Source organism: Simochromis diagramma, unplaced genomic scaffold (genome assembly GCF_900408965.1).
Source record: "Simochromis diagramma unplaced genomic scaffold, fSimDia1.1 OVJJ01000487.1, whole genome shotgun sequence".
Lineage (NCBI taxonomy): Eukaryota > Metazoa > Chordata > Actinopteri > Cichliformes > Cichlidae > Simochromis > Simochromis diagramma.
This window is the reverse complement of record NW_024387305.1, coordinates 4,116,864-4,137,210: the sequence shown is the minus strand read 5'-3', so window position 1 is coordinate 4,137,210 and position 20,347 is coordinate 4,116,864. Positions and strand designations below refer to the sequence as shown.

Genomic DNA, 20,347 nt, shown 5'->3' with positions numbered 1-20,347 from the left:
AATTGACTGATTTATGAATTTACTGTAAACATTTCTTACATTTTTCTTATTGCAAGCAGAAGGCTGTCCTGGGATTGTTCCTGCTGCTCCACTTTATTTTACAAAGACTCTAAATCAAACTCTTTCCATTATAATTTTCTAATTTTGGGATGATGTTTTCATACACACATCTACATCTACATCAAACCAGGCTTGTCACATCCAACCTGCTTTTAGTCTTGTATATATATTTTAGTCTTATATCTTTGAGCAATTGTTCAACAGCAGATCTGTTACGCGTGTGCAGTCTGTGCTCAGACAGGTGACTGCTTGCACCTGTCTGAGGTAACACTGTCAAGCACCGTCATTATAGCAGTCTTGTACGATATATACAGTACATATATTATAGTGTTGGTCTATAAAATTTTTCTAGAACACAAACCTGTTTTTTGTTTGTTTATTTGTTTGTTTTTTACTACTCTAGTACATCAGTAAAGTGCAGGAGCCCATTTTTCCTCCTGGATAAAAGTCTAATACAAACCAAGAAAACAACTTAGCCATGAATCATGCTATGTAATATCTGTGTTTGGCACTGCCATGTATTTTTAGACTCATATTTTTAATAACAAATACTTTAGGTTGTGTAGTAGGGAAAGTACCGGGGCAATAATGAAATGTACACAAAAAAGTGTGGCAATGAGCTCGCATGCATAAAAACTAAATATGAGCTAAATATGATATTGTAGTCCATAAGTTGACCTCTGTGAAGCAAACATACAAAATGCTGTGTGCTATCTGTGAGGCTCATTTGCAATACATTAAAACCAAATCAAAACAAAGCTTTTGAGCAATGAAAGGTTCATTTTTTAAAAAATGTAGATTTAGATTTGAAAACAATTCTATGGGGTGACTGTTGCCAAGTCATTTTGATGTCATAAGCTTCCATTCCATAATGTCCCAGTTAGGTTTGATTTGGTGCTCAGAACACTTTAAGACAAACTGTATTGGATTGTAAGACAAACTTCAGACAAAAAAATAAGAAAAGCAGCCACAAAACTCAAGATGAGGGAAGAACAGCCTCCATACAAGTCGAGCTCGGTGTATAATGAACTCCGTTTTGAGGGAAAATTTTGTGATGCAATCATCAAAGTGGAGGATGTCGAATTTTCCGGTCCACAAGATAATCCTGTGTAACTGCACCCCGTACTTCAGGTGAGTTGCTTACCTGATAATGGGGAGGAATGATTACCGATTTATGTAATTCATGGTCTTAGTCTGTGAAACAGTGCCAACAAAAAGGAATCATGGAGCTTTTGTGATAAAAAGACGGTCACAGTCAACTGACAGATATACCCAAAACATAACGCAAACATTTGCCAGCAGTGCAGATTTCATTTTTACCTTCACACAGCTCCAGATTCCAGCTCAGTAAATGTGCCATTTAAAAGAGACTGTGAAGCACTTGGTGATTGCATGAACTAAATTCAGACTGTGTTGAGCTGAAGTTTCATTTATGTGTTTTATTAAGTTACATTAATATCTTATCAAGTGTTATCCACACAGTAAAACACACCAGATTTACTAATACTAAAAAGGTTGAACGCTATTATGCAGTTATATGCTGTGCAAAAGTTTTGAGTTGCCTCTCATGTCGTTATGTTTTGCTTTGAATTAGATGATTTTTTAAAAGGTACACTTGAGCAAAAGTTGTCGAAGGATAAGACTTTTTGGACATTTTTTACCCTTTTCGGTCCAGTCCTTGTACCTGACCATTTTCAGAGGAATGCTTTTGTTTTGTTTTGTTTTTGTTCATTTGTTTATTTGTTTGTTAAGCCATTTAAGCTAGGAATGGTTATGGAAGGGAAACAGGGACTGTAATTGAGCAAAATGCACTGGAACTTCCATAAGGAAAGGAAACAGGCTGAGATATGCCAAATTACACAATAACTAGACCTATGATCAGTGGAAACAGGCCTTATGGAGTTGACTTAAACATTTGTCATAGAGGTACAACACTGAGTGTCTAGAATCAGCTGTAAAACATGGTGGAGGCTCTGTCACTGCATTTTGTTTGGCAATAGCTTCATATACATACTGCCAGTGTAATAAATCCAACACTCAAGCTCACTAAACATGTACAAACTCTGTTTTGGAGTTATATCCTCTACGGCAATATGGACTAGACATGAAAAGACTATCACAATAATCACATAGTAACACATGCAATCAGGCGATCATTTCCATTCCAGTCAATTGATTTTATATATTTATCCTACTTGTGCTTGACATAGATTATTATCTTGTTGCTTCCACGCCTTTTAAAATTCTCTGCTCTGTGTCCATCTCTACCCTCAGAGCTCTCTTCAACTCTTGGAGCGACCCAGACAAACAGGTCTTCAACATACCTGGCTTGTCTCCTGAGATGATGGCACTCATCATTGACTTTGCATACACTGGCAGTGTTTCTGTAACGGAGGAAAACGCAGTGGAACTTCTCATGGCAGCTGATCAACTCAATGTAATGGACATTGTAAAAATCTGCAGTGACTTCCTGGGGGAACAACTCTGCGCAGAGAACTGTGTTGGCATTTGGCAGTTCACAAAAGTACACTTATCACCCGAACTACGTGCCAAGGCCTTCCACTACATCGTCAGTAACTTTGAGCAGGTGGTTCTTCAGGAGGAGTTCCTGCAGCTAACTGTGGAGGAACTTGGTGATATTCTTGAAAGAGATGACCTCAATGTACAGTGTGAGAGCACTGTGTACGAAGCACTTATAAAGTGGATTAGCCATGTGCCTGCAGAACGGGAACAACACCTCATCGCTCTGTTGTCTAAGGTGTATAAACTTCCATTACTACATTTAGTTTCGACTTAAATCTTCAGCATTTAAGTCATAGATTGAGTCAATCCATCTGGGTATAAGGATGTTTTAATATCTCCAGCTGTTGCTCTTTTCAGCCGTAGCCAAACCACATTTAAGCAATTCTCTTCAAGATCATTAAAACCGTATCAGAAAGCTTCACACATATTATAGAATAAATTGTATTTATTTAGTGTAGTTGCTAGGCCTATGACTAAAAACTGTCCGTAACAAGTACAACCATTCTCCCCTGTTTGTGTTCCGCAGCTTTATTTTAGTTTATGTCATTTGTTTTTTATATAAAGTTAAACTTAACACATTAGATTTAAAATTTATTTTTCATCAGAACTGTACAAAGGACTTTTGTATATGTTGACAAAAAGGCTAATGGTGTCTCACTTTGGTCTCCCTCTTGCTAGCAATAAGAAGATTAAACAACATTACGAGCATTATCCTAAAGAAGCTTGAGTTTACTAAAACTGATATAGTTCAAATTCAATGTTTCCATTGTCTAAGTCCTATTGTCTTCTGTCATCTCTCTGTAGGTCCGACTGGGACTGGTGACTTTAGACTACCTAAGGGACAATGTGCGGCTCAATCAGTTGGTGCAGACCAGTTCTGACCGTCTGTCCATGATAAAGGCTGCCATTATATTACCACAAAATATGACCAACAGACCCTATGTGTTTCGCCTCTATCCCCATCTTGCTCGTCCCCGCCTGCCTCATTCCGTCCTGCTGGCCATTGGGGGATGGAGTGACCGTAATCCAACTAACGCCATCGAAGCCTATGATTACCGGGCTGAATGCTGGGTAAACGTAACAAACAACCTGGAGCATCCTCGTGCCTATCATGGAGCCGCCTTCCTCAACGGGTACGTCTACTGCATTGGTGGCTTCGACAGGGTGGAGCATTTCAGCAGCGTCCGTAGGTTTGACCTGACCACTCGCACCTGGAATGAGGCGGCACCCATGTACTGCCGCCGCTGCTATGTGAGCGTGACTGTGTTGAACGGGTCCATCTATGCCATGGGAGGCTACGACGGGCATGTACGACTCAGCAGTGCAGAGCGCTATCAACCTGAAACCAACCAGTGGAGTCTTATTGCATCCATGCATGAACAGAGGAGCGATGCCAGCTGCACAACACTTCACAGCCGGGTGGGTAAAGTAAAAGAGCAGGAGAGAAATAGAGTAGGGTCTCAGGCACACAGGCCTAGAGACCTGTCAGCAACCTTTTGGTAACAACCACTTGCTAGTGAAAAATATGTATTCCTCGGCTGGTTAGGGAGTGGTTGTATGAAAGACACTGACTTCTACAAATAGTTTGTGAGTGTTTGCAGACAAGTCAGAGTATTCCATGCAAACCTCTGGTGTGCTCAACAGTCTGCTAATGACCAAAGCAAACACAAGGAGGTTTGTGGTGCAACACCTTTCTTCAATTTCACTCTAGTGACACCATCAACCTCCAGCTACCACTTGCCAACCAGTCAGGGGATACACATTTTTTACAGTGAAGCGAGGTGCAAGATAGGCCACAAACTGGTTTCTAAGCTAGAGTGACGAAGGCCTAAATTGAACAAAACTGCACCTGTAAAACTGCCTGTAAGCCCGTAATAGTGATGATAAGGAAAACAAAAGTCATTAAAAGAATTAGCTTTTTTTTATTTTTGAAAGGCAGGGACTAAATGTCTAAATGTCAGTCTGTATCAGAAGAATTTATAGTGTTCATTGTTATGTTGATCATGTAAAAGAAAAAGATTTTCAAAAAGCTTTTAAGTTCACAGAATGTAATAGCATGCAAGTAGGGAAAAACATCAACTCTTAAAAAGTTGAAATATATTCTAATGTCAGGTTGTTGTTTTTTTTTTCTTTGTCTTCAGATTTACATTTGTGGTGGATTCAATGGGAACGAGTGTCTGCAGACAGCTGAATGTTACAACCCAGAGACCGACCAGTGGACGATGATCAGTCCCATGAACAGCCGCCGCAGTGGGATAGGTGTCATTGCATATGCGGATCATGTCTTTGCAGTAAGACCAGAAAGTAGTGCTGACACTCACGTAACATACAAGTCACATCTGTAATGTGCTTTGATCAGCAAGGCTGACAGATTTGGCAGTTTTGCTAACTTTGTTTTGTATTCATCAATAATCAGATTCCTATCCTGACCACAGGTTCAGAGAAGGCATTCTCACTCATTAATTTAACTGATTAGTGATGTTTCTGCTGCGTGTATTTTTTCATTTCATGATTTGAATGTGCTCCATTCCCAAAATGATTTCACTGATGATTTCACATTTCCTCATCATTCCACTAGGGGAAATATGTTAGAGACAATTTCAAAATTATCCTCCAACACCTTTTGAAAAATAAGCCAAGTGATTAGCACTCATTGTCTTGGGACAGTACGTATTTTAGCTGTAAATTTGTCTTGCTAGTTGCCTTAAACCCACTGATTTAGTTGATTTGCTGCTATATCCTTTGGTAAAAAGCAAAGATTGTGTAGTCTCACCTTCGGAGACATACTTCTTTATTTAGCTAGCTACTCTTGAAGATTTATTTTCTATTTACGCTGTCTCTATTCAAAAATGAAAAAATTATTATCAGCAGAATGCAGTGACCTTATCCTGATGCTGACCTGCTGAAGAAAGGACTGAAACTCGAAGCTCCTTTTTGAAATAAAGGCAAAAGAGCTGTGAAGACAACTGAAAACATAAATACTTCACAATCATTTCACCCATGCATTTACTGTTAGGTTGGTGGCTTCGATGGAAACAGACGTCTGCGCACTGCTGAGGCTTACAACCCACAAACCAATACGTGGAACCTCGTGTCCTCTATGTTGACCCGCCGCAGCAACTTTGGCATTGAGGTAATCAATAATCGCCTCTTTGCTGTCGGGGGCTTCAACGGCTTCACCACCACTTTCAACGTTGAGTACTACGACGCTTCAACCAACCGGTGGTTTAAAGCATGTGACATGGGGATTTTCCGCAGTGCCCTGAGCTGCTGTGTGGTGTCCGGACATCCCAACCTGTCTGATTACACCATTCCTCGTGACAGCCTGACATGTTTAAATGTGCCAGAAGAAGCAGCGGAGTCCACGTAACACCTTTAAAATGCAATACTGCCATGTGTCAACATCTGGGACTCCAACATGAAGGACTGAAATAAATCTTTAGAACATCAAACCGCTGGTGAACTGGACATTTTTTTGTAGATATTTCAAAAACTTTAAGTGTGTGTATGAGGAGACCGTGCACTGCAGATACTGGGTTTCATCAAGAGAACGCCATTGCAACAGTAACAAATGTAAAAGAATTTTTCATTCCCTGTAAGGTATGGCTGCTGAGTAGAACAGACATGCACAAAGGGTGACCAGATCACAATAAGTCACATGTGTGACTTTTCCAAGTCTTCCTAGGTAAACACAACAAGAATAAAGGGAAGCTTTTACTCTCCCTTGTTAATTCAGCTGGGGTTCTGTCTAGTAACAGACTTTACGCTTGAGTAGGAATGTATCCACAGGTCATTTTTGAGCAATTTCTGACAATTTCTGAATCTTTAACAAATATTACACACATATACTGTGTTGCTTAACACCATCTTTTCTCTTGTGTGAAACAGAAAAATAACTGTATTTCTCAGTGTGTATTTAATGTGCTTTGTGGTATTTTCCACTATATTGCATAGAATTATATATTTGTTTATGATAAAAAAGCATGACCTTCATATTTACTAAGGAAAATCCGGTCTTTATGTGTTCAGGGAGGTTGCTGTGATCTGCTCTCAGATCCGCTATCCACTGAGCATTGCTGTTATGGGTTGCGTCCTTCTCCCACATGCTCTTCCAGTATTGCTCCGTCTCCAGCCATGGTGGTGCTGTTCTCATATTGTTCCCCTGACACTGAGAGTACACCTTGGATTGTTCTGTGGACAACAGCTGGTTTATTCTCCTGCCTTCGATCTCTCTGGTGTACCTCTTCAAGCGACTGGCCAAGGCTTTGAGTTGTTGCTTGGCAGTTTCCAAGACCTCAGGTATGGACGGCTTGCTGTACTTCTTAGGCATCTTCTTTGTCACTGTGATGGCATCAGCCACACATGGGTAAATCAGTCCATTTTTTCACTTTCTTAGTTTGCTTTGCAGTTTTCTTCATTAATATAATTCATTAATGATTTGGTTAAACCTAACACTGGTATTATGAGGTGCGCACATAGTAACATTGTGTGGTTTTTCTAAAATGTTTTGTTATATTAATTATGTTTCTCTTTCTTTGAGTTACCTGGGTTTGGGTGGTGGCTGTTTCCTGTCTGGGCAAATGGCGTGGCTGTGAACTCTGGGAACAAAATGCCTGCTCAGCAGGACCAACCATGGGCTTACCAGGAGCAGGGGTGTTTTAGGTTTAGTTAGGTTATTCTGTGCTTAGTTAATATTAGTGTGTGTTTTTGTTTCCCCCCTATTGTGTGTAAATGGTTTGGCCAAATCATTATAAAAGCTACCCTCATGTGTCTTTGTAATTCGGTCAGTTTGTGAGTTAAGTTGTGTCTCACTTTGTTTGTTTAAGTTTCTGGAAATTACTTTTCGTAGAGTTATATTTAGTTGACCTCTTTTATGGGCCTGCTATATGGGCCTGAATTTTGTCATTTTTGAACTTTTTGAGGGTTAAAATAAAGAAAACCCTTTTTGAAGATATTTTTTGCCTGTGTCCTCTATGCTTTGGCTGCTTGGTCCCTCACAGTCATATCATTCTGCAGCTCAGATAGTTGGCTAACCTCTCTCCGTGCTACCTTGAGGGTACTGCTCCTTGCGGCTATTCAACTTGTAGCCAAGCATCTCACTGATCACTGCTGCCGTGTTGTAGATCAGCTTGTTAGTCTCGGAAATGGTGGTGGTATCGTCTATAGTGCTGTATTCACATGTTCTAGTAGATCCTCTGAGGGTACTTCACGTACATGTTCATTAGTCGTTAATAAATAGTGACACGTTTTACACTTTACAATAAGGCTCCCATTGATAGTTGCAGATATTTATAATGCACTGATAAAATACAATATTATATGTTTAAAATATATCTTTACAAATGCCTATTGTGCTTACAAGGTAGTAACTTAGTCTGAAATGTTTAATATAGCAACTCTAGATGAAATATATAAGTGAATAGATCTCTATTTGGCAATAAACTGGTCAGGTTTTTCCTCTTTCTTCTCTCTTTCTTTAATGCGTAACATTTATTAATGGTTTATAAAGTGTTTGAAGCTTAATTAATAACATAGCTATAAACGATTTATTAGCCATCTATAAGGGGAGTCTTATATCCCCCTATCCCACATTTGGGACAGCGGGAAAAAGCATAAATGCTGTGCAGTCCCCCTACCTGCACAACATGAAGGTTGAAGCAACACCAATAACACAGCACTTTATTGCAGTAAACCAACGTGTAGAGAGTGATTTGCAAAGCTGTTCATAGGAACAACCTCCCTCCATGGTGGTCTAATCTTTATTCTGATGCTGAATTGACTGATTTATGAATTTACTGTAAACATTTCTTACATTTTTCTTATTGCAAGCAGAAGGCTGTCCTGGGATTGTTCCTGCTGCTCCACTTTATTTTACAAAGACTCTAAATCAAACTCTTTCCATTATAATTTTCTAATTTTGGGATGATGTTTTCATACACACCTCTACACCTACATCAAACCAGGCTTGTCACATCCAACCTGCTTTTAGTCTTATATATATATTTTAGTCTTATATCTTTGAGCAATTGTTCAACAGCAGATCTGCTACGCGTGTGCAGTCTGTGCTCAGGGAGGTGACTGCTTGCACCTGTCTGAGGTAACACTGTCAAGCACCGTCATTATAGCAGTCTTGTACGATATATACAGTACATATATTATAGTGTTGGTCTATAAAATTTTTCTAGAACACAAACCTGTTTTTTGTTTGTTTATTTGTTTGTTTTTTACTACTCTAGTACATCAGTAAAGTGCAGGAGCACATTTTTCCACATGGATAAAAGTCTAATACAATCCGAGAAAACAGCTTAGTCATGAATCATGCTATGTAATATCTGTGTTTGGCACTGCCATGTATTTTTAGACTCATATTTTTAATAACAAATACTTTAGGTTGTGTAGTAGGGAAAATACCGGGGCAAGAATGAAATGTACACAAAAAAGTGTGGCAATGAGCTCGCATGCATAAAAACTAAATGTGATATTGTAGTCCGTAAGTTGACCTCTGTGAAGCAAACATACAAAATGCTGTGTGTTATCTGTGAGGCTCATTTGCAATACATTAAAACCAAATCAAAACAAAGCTTTTGAGCAATGAAAGGTTCATTTTTAAAAAAAAATGTAGATTTAGATTTGAAAACAATTCTATGGGGTGACTGTTGCCAAGTCATTTTGATGTCATAAGCTTCCATTCCATAATGTCACAGTTAGGTTTGATTTGGTGCTCAGAACACTTTAAGACAAACTGTATTGGATTGTAAGACAAACTTCAGACAAAAAAATAAGAAAAGCAGCCACAAAACTCAAGATGAGGGAAGAACAGCCTCCATACAAGTCGAGCTCGGTGTATAATGAACTCCGTTTTGAGGGAAAATTTTGTGATGCAATCATCAAAGTGGAGGATGTCGAATTTCCGGTTCACAAGATAATCCTGTGTAACTGCACCCCGAACTTCAGGTGAGTTGCTTACCTGATAATGGGGAGGAATGATTACCGATTTATGTAATTCATGGTCTTAGTCTGTGAAACAGTGCCAACAAAAAGGAATCATGGAGCTTTTGTGATAAAAAGACGGTCACAGTCAACTGACAGATATACCCAAAACATAACGCAAACATTTGCCAGCAGTGCAGATTTCATTTTTACCTTCACACAGCTCCAGATTCCAGCTCAGTAAATGTGCCATTTAAAAGAGACTGTGAAGCACTTGGTGATTGCATGAACTAAATTCAGACTGTGTTGAGCTGAAGTTTCATTTATGTGTTTTATTAAGTTACATTAATATCTTATCAAGTGTTATCCACACAGTAAAACACACCAGATTTACTAATACTAAAAAGGTTGAACGCTATTATGCAGTTATATGCTGTGCAAAAGTTTTGAGTTGCCTCTCATGTCGTTATGTTTTGCTTTGAATTAGATGATTTTTTAAAAAGTACACTTGAGCAAAAGTTGTCGAAGGATAAGACTTTTTGGACATTTTTTACCCTTTTCGGTCCAGTCCTTGTACCTGACCATTTTCAGAGGAATGCTTTTGTTTTGTTTTGTTTTTGTTCATTTGTTTATTTGTTTGTTAAGCCATTTAAGCTAGGAATGGTTATGGAAGGGAAACAGGGACTGTAATTGAGCAAAATGCACTGGAACTTCCATAAGGAAAGGAAACAGGCTGAGATATGCCAAATTACACAATAACTAGACCTATGATCGGTGGAAACAGCCCTTATGGAGTTGACTTATACATTTGTCATAGAGGTACAACATTGAGTGTCTAGAATCAGCTGTAAAACATGGTGGAGGCTCTGTCACTGCATTTTGTTTGGCAATAGCTTCATATACATACTGCTAGTGTAATAAATCCAACACTCAAGCTCACTAAACATGTACAAACTCTGTTTTGGAGTTATATCCTCTACAGGAATATGGACTAGACATGAAAAGACTATCACAATAATCACATAGTAACACATGCAATTAGGTGATCATTTCCATTCCAGTCAATTGATTTTATATATTTATCCTACTTGTGCTTGACATGGTTTATTATCTTGTTGCTTCCACACCTTTTAAAATTCTCTGCTCTGTGTCCATCTCTACCCTCAGAGCTCTCTTCAACTCTTGGAGTGACCCAGACAAACAGGTCTTCAACATACCTGGCTTGTCTCCTGAGATGATGGCACTCATCATTGACTTTGCATACACTGGCAGTGTTTCTGTAACGGAGGAAAACGCAGTGGAACTTCTCATGGCAGCTGATCAACTCAATGTAATGGACATTGTAAAAATCTGCAGTGACTTCGTGGGGGAGCAACTCTGCGCAGAGAACTGTGTTGGCATTTGGCAGTTCACAAAAGTACACTTATCACCCGAACTACGTGCCAAGGCCTTCCACTACATCATCAGTAACTTTGAGCAGGTGGTTCTTCAGGAGGAGTTCCTGCAGCTAACTGTGGAGGAACTTGGTGATATTCTTGAAAGAGATGACCTCAATGTACAGTGTGAGAGCACTGCGTACGAAGCACTTATAAAGTGGATTAGCCATGTGCCTGCAGAACGGGAACAACACCTCATCGCTCTGTTGTCTAAGGTGTATAAACTTCCATTACTACATTTAGTTTTGACTTAAATCTTCAGCATTTAAGTCATAGATTGAGTCAATCCATCTGGGTATAAGGATGTTTTAATATCTCCAGCTGTTGCTCTTTTCAGCTGTAGCCAAACCACATTTAAGCAATTCTCTTCAAGATCATTAAAACCGTATCAGAAAGCTTCACACATATTATAGAATAAATTGTATTTATTTAGTGTAGTTGCTAGGCCTATGACTAAAAACTGTCCGTAACAAGTACAACCATTCTCCCCTGTTTGTGTTCCGCAGCTTTATTTTAGTTTATGTCATTTGTTTTTTATATAAAGTTAAACTTAACACATTAGATTTAAAATTTATTTTTCATCAGAACTGTACAAAGGACTTTTGTATATGTTGACAAAAAGGCTAATGGTGTCTCACTTTGGTCTCCCTCTTGCTAGCAATAAGAAGATGAAACAACATTACGAGCATTATCCTAAAGAAGCTTGAGTTGACTAAAACTGATATAGTTCAAATTCAATGTTTCCATTGTCTAAGTCCTATTGTCTTCTGTCATCTCTCTGTAGGTCCGACTGGGACTGATGACTTTAGACTACCTAAGGGACAATGTGTGGCTCAATCAGTTGGTGCAGACCAGTTCTGACCGTCTGTCCATGATAAAGGCTGCCATTATATTACCACAAAATATGACCAACAGACCCTATGTGTTTCGCCTCTGTCCCCATCTTGCTCGTCCCCGCCTGCCTCATTCCGTCCTGCTGGCCATTGGGGGATGGAGTGACCGTAATCCAACTAACGCCATCGAGGCCTATGATTACCGGGCTGAATGCTGGGTAAACGTAACAAACAACCTGGAGCATCCTCGTGCCTATCATGGAGCCGCCTTCCTCAACGGGTACGTCTACTGCATTGGTGGCTTCGACAGGGTGGAGCATTTCAGCAGCGTCCGTAGGTTTGACCTGACCACTCGCACCTGGAATGAGGCGGCACCCATGTACTGCCGCCGCTGCTATGTGAGCGTGACTGTGTTGAACGGGTCCATCTATGCCATGGGAGGCTACGACGGGCATGTACGACTCAGCAGTGCAGAGCGCTATCAACCTGAAACCAACCAGTGGAGTCTTATTGCATCCATGCATGAACAGAGGAGCGATGCCAGCTGCACAACACTTCACAGCCGGGTGGGTAAAGTAAAAGAGCAGGAGAGAAATGGAGTAGGGTCTCAGGCACACAGGCCTAGAGACCTGTCAGCAACCTTTTGGTAACAACCAGTTGCTAGTGAAAAATATGTATTCCTCGGCTGGTTAGGGAGTGGTTGTATGAAAGACACTGACTTCTACAAATAGTTTGTGAGTGTTTGCAGACAAGTCAGAGTATTCCATGCAAACCTCTGGTGTGCTCAACAGTCTGCTAATGACCAAAGCAAACACAAGGAGGTTTGTGGTGCAACACCTTTCTTCAATTTCACACTAGTGACACCATCAACCTCCAGCTACCACTTGCCAACCAGTCAGGGGATACACATTTTTTACAGTGAAGCGAGGTGCAAGATACCTCACAAACTGGTTTCTAAGCTAGAGTGACGAAGGCCTAAATTGAACAAAACCACACATTTAAAACTGCCTGTAAACCCGTAATAGTGATGATAAGGAAAACAAAAGTCATTAAAGAATTAGCTTTTTTTTATTTTTGAAAGGCAGGGACTAAATGTCTAAATGTCAGTCTGTATCAGAAGAATTTATAGTGTTCATTGTTATGTTGATCATATAAAGAAGAAAAAGATTTTCAAAAAGCTTTTAAGTTCACAGAATGTAATAGCATGCAAGTAGGGAAAAACATCAACTCTTAAAAAGTTGAAATATATACTAATGTCAGGTTTTTTTGTTTTTTTTCTTTGTCTTCAGATTTACATTTGTGGTGGATTCAATGGGAACGAGTGTCTGCAGACAGCTGAATGTTACAACCCAGAGACCGACCAGTGGACGATGATCAGTCCCATGAACAGCCGCCGCAGTGGGATAGGTGTCATTGCATATGCGGATCATGTCTTTGCAGTAAGACCAGAAAGTAGTGCTGACACTCACGTAACATACAAGTCACATCTGTAATGTGCTTTGATCAGCAAGGCTGACAGATTTGGCAGTTTTGCTAACTTTGTTTTGTATTCATCAATAATCAGATTCCTATCCTGACCACAGGTTCAGAGAAGGCATTCTCACTCATTAATTGAACTGATTAGTGATGTTTCTGCTGCATGTATTTTTTCATTTCATGATTTGAATGTGCTCCATTCCCAAAATGATTTCACTGATGATTTCACATTTCCTCATCATTCCACTAGGGGAAACATGTTAGAGACAATTTCAAAATTATCCTCCAACACCTTTTGAAAAATAAGCCAAGTGATTAGCACTCATTGTCTTGGGACAGTACGTATTTTAGCTGTAAATTTGTCTTGCTAGTTGCCTTAAACCCACTGATTTAGTTGATTTGCTGCTATACCCTTTGGTAAAAAGCAAAGATTGTGTAGTCTCACCTTCGGAGACATACTTCTTTATTTAGCTAGCTACTCTTGAAGATTTATTTTCTATTTACGCTGTCTCTATTCAAAAATGAAAAAATTATTATCAGCAGAATGCAGTGACCTTATCCTGATGCTGACCTGCTGAAGAAAGGACTGAAACTCGAAGCTCCTTTTTGAAATAAAGGCAAAAGAGCTGTGAAGACAACTGAAACATAATACTTCACAATCATTTCACCCATGCATTTACTTTTAGGTTGGTGGCTTCGATGGAAACAGACGTCTGCGCACCGCTGAGGCTTACAACCCGCAAACCAATACGTGGAACCTCGTGTCCTCTATGTTGACCCGCCGCAGCAACTTTGGCATTGAGGTAATCAATAATCGCCTCTTTGCTGTCGGGGGCTTCAACGGCTTCACCACCACTTTCAACGTTGAGTACTACGACGCTTCAACCAACCGGTGGTTTAAAGCATGTGACATGGGGATTTTCCGCAGTGCCCTGAGCTGCTGTGTGGTGTCCGGACATCCCAACCTGTCTGATTACACCATTCCTCGTGACAGCCTGACATGTTTAAATGTGCCAGAAGAAGCAGCGGAGTCCACGTAACACCTTTAAAATGCAATACTGCCATGTGTCAACATCTGGGACTCCAACATGAAGGACTGAAATAAATCTTTAGAACATCAAACCGCTGGTGAACTGGACATTTTTTTGTAGATATTTCAAAAACTTTAAGTGTGTGTGTGAGGAGACTGGGTTTCATCAAGAGAACGCCATTGCAACAATAACAAATTTAAAAGAATTTTTCATTCCCTGTAAGGTATGGCTGCTGAATAGAACAGACATGCACAAAGGGTGACCAGATCACAATAAGTCACATGTGGGACTTTTCCAAGTCTTCCTAGGTAAACACAACAAGAATAAAGGGAAGCTTTTACTCTCCCTTGTTAATTCAGCTGGGGTTCTGTCTAGTAACAGACTTTACACTTGAGTAGGAATGTATCCACGGGTCTTTTTTGAGCAATTTCTGACAATTTATGAATCTTTAACAAATATTACACACATATACTGTGTTGCTTAACACCATCTTTTCTCTTGTGTGAAACAGAAAAATAACTCTATTTCTCAGTATGTATTTAATCTGCTTTGTGGTATTTTCCACTACATTGCATAGAATTATATATTTGTTTATGATAAAAAAGCATGACCTTTTTATTTACTAAGGAAAATTCAGTCTTTATGTGAGCAAGTAAAATTGAATTGAATTGAATTGAATTACGGTTGCAAAATAGCGCAAAAACTCAAAAGTGACCTGTACATGAATAAAATGTGTTTTTCCTGTAGTGTTTCACCTTAAAGCACAAATGTCAGCCTCATGATGTCACTGGAGTAAATACCAATGGGTCACCAAAGTCAGAGTCATCATCTGTGGATGAAGAATTTCTGTACAAAAGCCTCCGCCAATCCAGTGTCAAGACAGAGTGCACTAATTTTACAAGCTATTTGAAAATAAAATCTGATATTATTGCATTTGCAATGTGGCTAGAGCCTTAGATTTACTATTTAGGAACCATAAATGTGTGTACTACTGCCACTGCTGAAGCAAGCCATCAAGCTGTTGTTGAGTCTGCGTCATACTGAGCCAAAGCGTTGGATCAAGCAACAGACAGAACAGTCGACAGTGCCATCTCTTGAGCAATGCTTTGGCATGGGTAATAAATGGTTTTACTTTGTATTCAGCATTCACACTGAAAATGGAGCTGTAGTCAGTGAAACATCAATATACCATGTGAACAACAGTGTATGTGTTTTTTAAAAGTAGAATTTGTTTTGAAATTACAAGGCAGAGTAAGGAAACCTGCTGCTAATACTGGCCCATTACCATATTCTTCTGTTAGCTGTCACCTGACTGCAAAAATTATTTCAAGCGCTAAGCTAATGTGCTGATATAAATCAAGAGGTCCACACCGCATCAGAAATTATACTCACTGCAGCCTGGAGGAGTGACGTCTCTCCTCACTCAGACATTGCTGTAAAATCGTGGTTTATGGGGTTGACGTGGTGAGCAGGAACTTAGGAGCCTGTCCCGTGTGACCTATGATTGATTGTCAGCTTCGAGTGCTCACCTGTGCAGCATCCAAAGATGGTGGTGGATAAGCATATTCATGGCTGCCCGTCTTGACCTTTACGAAGTAATTAAGGGCCTGAGCTCACTGAAAAGAGCTGAGTGCTCAAGTGCTCCACAAAGCTGCACTGGCCCTCAGTGAGTTGCCTGCCTCACCTCCAGAAATTAGGTTTTTGAAATCCATTTCGTGTTGTCAGGGTATGGTTAAACAGCAGCATAGATACGGCATTCATTTGTCAGTAATGTTGTTAAATAATTTTTGCATTAATTCAAACAATTTTTTTTTTATCACAAATGAATGAAAAATGTATTTTCCTGAAGAAGAGCATTTTTAAAAGAGATACACGCTACAGAGAGCTTCTTCTCTTTACTTATGCTCTGACAGCTGTGAACGCTCAAGCGCTGCACAAATCTAAACACTGTATTTAATACTCGCTCCCTGACCTTATCTGTGAGGCTTCCAACAAACCGAACCGCTAAATTGGATGAACTTTTAAACGGGTACTTCAGAGAAACCAAGCAAGTAGATTGGGACAGGCCTTTAAATTGGAGCTCATTTTTTTGAGAGACAATTTAAATGACACTAACAAAACTCTGTCAAGTTCCATGTCTATTAAGCCACTTTAAAGAAATGATACTATTACTATCTCTGCCTTAACCACTCCCTAGAAAGATATTCTAGTCTGTTTATGAGGCTTCTGTAAACTGGGCACATTTTTTAGACGCATGACAAATATCAAGCACCTGTGCCTCAAGAGCAAACAGGATTTTGAAAGTGTTTTTTTCTCCTACTAAGTAAATAAGTAGGAATGGTGTTCTTTTCTGATAAAAGTCTCCAAATACTTATGCTGGAATCTCCTTGGGACTCTCGCCACAATAAATCCTATTATTTTCTACACGCAGACTCCATCCTCTTATTCCCACCTTCAACTTAGGTGATCTGCTTCTCTAGTTTAACCATAACCCAAACTAATTACTCGTGTGGCCTTAACATGACCTTCAATAATTACTGAAATAACTGGTGACAGAAGCTTTCACTCATCATGTTTTAAGAGTCTTCCACAGGTTTCCTCTGAGAGGCTGTTAATTGCTCGAGAAACAATGGGTGAAGCAAAACTGGTGATTAAAGCAGAACATAATATTGTTTAACTACATCATTTCTTTGGGTTTAGATTGTAGCCAATTTGCCTGAATTAAAACCTTCTGTTCCAACATCATAAAACTGATCCATGGATAGTAATTTCAAATGAAACAACAAAGTAAAACGTTAAGTCAGGATTACTGTAATTAAGCCTAAGAGAAATCTGTCACTCTCTCCTGTTGGATTCCTGTCAGTTTGCTGATGAAAAATGTCATGAGGTTTAGGTAAGGGTGAATTCATTAGATATTCACAATGCTGAGACGTTCCAAGTCCCCTTACACTACGTATGCAATGGTGGTGTTGTTGACAACTGCATAATATTAAACTTTGAAAGGCTGCTACCTGAGGGAACTGTAGGATAGCATTATCACCTGTCCTTTGACAAAAGATGGTGTTTCCCGTGTTAAAAGAGATAAGGAAGGAAGCACCGGAAACCCTTCTTTAGCATTTAGAAAATTCGACAACCTCTTGTCAAGGCTGCCACTTAGATACTTCTGGGTCATTTCACTCAGTTAGGAGGCTTCCTAAGCAGAGGATACTATTCAACCAGAACCTAAGGCTTCACTTCTGTGCAGAGGGAGCAGGTGGGGATGTGTTATCCACTTTAATGTACAGTTTATGGTCAACATATCTTCCTTGAAAACGGTCTAACCTAGGTCTGAAACCACTGAGTTTCATTACATGTTTTATTACTGACCTATAAATGAGGCAAAAGGGAAGAATAAATGACATACTACACTGCCAAATTTAATAAGGACACTAAACAAAGAGTTTATTCTGGGTAATGGTTATTTCTTCAGTCAGACTCACTAGCCAGTTTGATCGGACTGGTAAAGAATTAAGCTATGAGTGAATTACGAGTGGACTATTCAGCTGTGGTATCATTACAAGAAAAAGGAACGACGCATCCCAGCAGGTGAACAGAAAATGGATTCAACTTTAAACAACTTCTTTCTAGAAACAAGCTAAATGCTGATCTGACATGGAGTGAATATTGTTGTGGGCATTTTTCTTTCCATGTCTGCTGTTTGTCTACATCTGTGCAACTGGGTGGAAAGCTGAATGTGATAGCCAGCCGGCCGGGGCTGTTGACCTTGGAGGACTACCTTCTGGCAACAGATCTGCTTCCTGCATTGATTTTTATTTTCATGGCTGGGTTATTTGGGTTTCTACCCTCGAGTCTCAGCTCAGCTGCCACCAAGGTCAGTTGGGGAGAGAAGGAATCTGTTTTTGTCTCCATTAGTTTCACACCATAAGTAGATATGGATATGTTGTCAGAATCTTTTTATCTGCCTACTCCACCTGCAGTTACCTCCAAAAGCTCTATACTGCCTTTCTATTTTTCTTTATGTTTCCTTTCTTTTTGACTTAGGGAAGAAATTATGCTAATTTAAGTTTCTTTATTTACCAGAGTAACAAATGAAGACTTACAGGTAAACAGTTTTAAATGTCAAAAGATTGCAAATTTCTTGATGTGGGATTTATATAAGTTACAAAGTAGCAAATGCATTTTCCTAGACAGGGAAGTACCTGATGACTTCTAATTTTAGCCTTCATGCTAACTATGTTGACTTATAAAAGAGGACCAATCTCATAAACCTTTGAAGGAGATATGCAGTGCAGGAAAATCAAGAATGTAAACCAGTGGATTTTATTTCAAGGTTAGGCAATGCATGCTCTCTTTGATCATTACAATAGATTTATTCAAAGTTCTCAGATGTTTTCTTGACTATACAGTTCTATGGGAGAGATGATGACACAGGGATGTACATGCCTTGAGTTAAACAGGCACTTATGTGTTACCCACAATCTGGGCTTGAAAATTTTCACTCATTGCACTAAGCGCCACCTGGAAAATGAAAGACCCTGTTTTCATGATTACAGCATAGACTTAAAAGTTTACAGGGATGAGAGACAGATGTAATTAACACCAACACACACATACACCCACCAGCTAAAATTTGATGTCTTGAGAAATTACGCTAAAGCCTTTTTTTTTCTGTAACACAGCTCACCGTGGGCACTGGATAAGCTTGAGCTGTTCAAGATACAAAGCATGCATTTCAAAAAGTGATATATGGTCTGATCCAACATCAGCTACTGAACAATCTGTGCGAGGATGACTGTATACATCATGTGTATCCAATCAAACTTCAAGGATGATGAACAGACCTCACGTCCTCCAGATCTCACCAACAGGGACCATAACTCTTAATAATGCAAACTGCTTCGATTTGTCTTCCAGTGGAAAACATGACCTTCCTTTGACCTTCTTCCAAGTCACAAAAATCAGCCAAAGCACAGAGTATGTCACCTTCCCACCTCTGCTACTCTTCACCAAGAACTGTCCAGTTAGGCCTAACCTCAATTTTCCATCAATACAAAAGCGGCCTGGGGCCAAGTGAGCAGGGCTAAGAAAAGATCAAAGAACATGTTGCACCAGCATGCATACACAGATCTCTCTGTCTCTCTCTCACACACACACACTGTTCCTGGTTGTCAGGCCTTTCACACACCTTAAGGCACTGAAAAATGATACTTCCCCATGCCAACTACTATTTTATTTTCTCTGCAAAGGATTAACAAAGAAATTAGGATGCATAGCATGTCCAGTCTTTTCTTCACTCTCCTTTTTGGCACTCTCCCTTTTTTCTTGCAGGTACGTTTGCCTTCTAAAAGTTACTCACAGATTCACATTCCCTTTTGTAACAGAATCAGTTAAAACACAGTAACTAAAGGACATACTTAATTGACTACATACCTATTGCAAACTGAAGTTTCTCACTGACTCGCTATTTACCTTAAACAAAACTATCTCTATTCAGTTTTATATCCCACTTGGGCATTTCGGGTTGTGTAAAGCTGCAGCATTCCAGCACACACACATTAAACCAGACGGTAAAATTGTGACAAATTACTCCACATCGCTGATGGAATTTAAAGCACCTATACTGAAAATTTGTTTGTGTGGAGGGTGGGATTAAGCAACACAGCACTGACTACCCATATGGAAAAGAAATAGTAAAAACATATATGATTTACTCATGAAAGTGGCCACTTTCATGAGTAAATCATATATAAATCATATAAGGCTTACATGATTTACTCATGAAAGTGGCCACCTTCTCATTACTTTCATATATTTTTTTAGTAAGTATACAAAACATACAAGTTTCATTATATAATTTTCAAGGAATCTTATATGTGTTTTCACTCTTGTATGCTTTTCATACAAGTTTCATACAAGACAGATAAAAACTTTATAAGATTTATATATATCTTTTCCATATGGGTAAGGCACGACAACAAATGCTGCTTCCTTAATAATTAACAAGGACCTAAACCATTTTGCCCCCCTGTGTGCCTCTCTTCAAACTGCCCAACTGCCA

At 39.4% G+C, this 20,347-nt stretch overlaps 1 protein-coding gene and 1 pseudogene across 1 annotated transcript; both read left to right on the top strand.

Annotated features, from left to right (window-relative positions):
• Window positions 1-950: 950 nt before the first annotated feature.
• Window positions 951-6,023, top strand: LOC120716761 (annotated as a pseudogene).
• A 3,239-nt stretch (window positions 6,024-9,262) lies between these two features.
• Window positions 9,263-14,391, top strand: LOC120716757 (kelch-like protein 10). Its single transcript, XM_040004363.1, has 5 exons — window positions 9,263-9,537; window positions 10,681-11,164; window positions 11,734-12,348; window positions 13,072-13,221; window positions 13,945-14,391. Exons 1-5 carry the CDS (start codon window positions 9,389-9,391, stop codon window positions 14,296-14,298), a joined length of 1,752 nt encoding a protein of 583 aa, XP_039860297.1. The 5' UTR covers window positions 9,263-9,388; the 3' UTR covers window positions 14,299-14,391.
• The last annotated feature ends 5,956 nt before the right edge of the window (window positions 14,392-20,347 follow it).

Excerpts from the sequence above, each read along its gene's own strand:
- LOC120716757 (XM_040004363.1), top strand. The coding sequence starts at position 9,389 with ATGAGGGAAGAACAGCCTCCATACAAGTCGAGCTCGGTGTATAATGAA. Across the intron at positions 12,349-13,071 it reads GCACAACACTTCACAGCCGG|ATTTACATTTGTGGTGGATT; the intron begins GTGGGTAAAGTA and ends CTTTGTCTTCAG. Across the intron at positions 13,222-13,944 it reads ATGCGGATCATGTCTTTGCA|GTTGGTGGCTTCGATGGAAA; the intron begins GTAAGACCAGAA and ends ATTTACTTTTAG.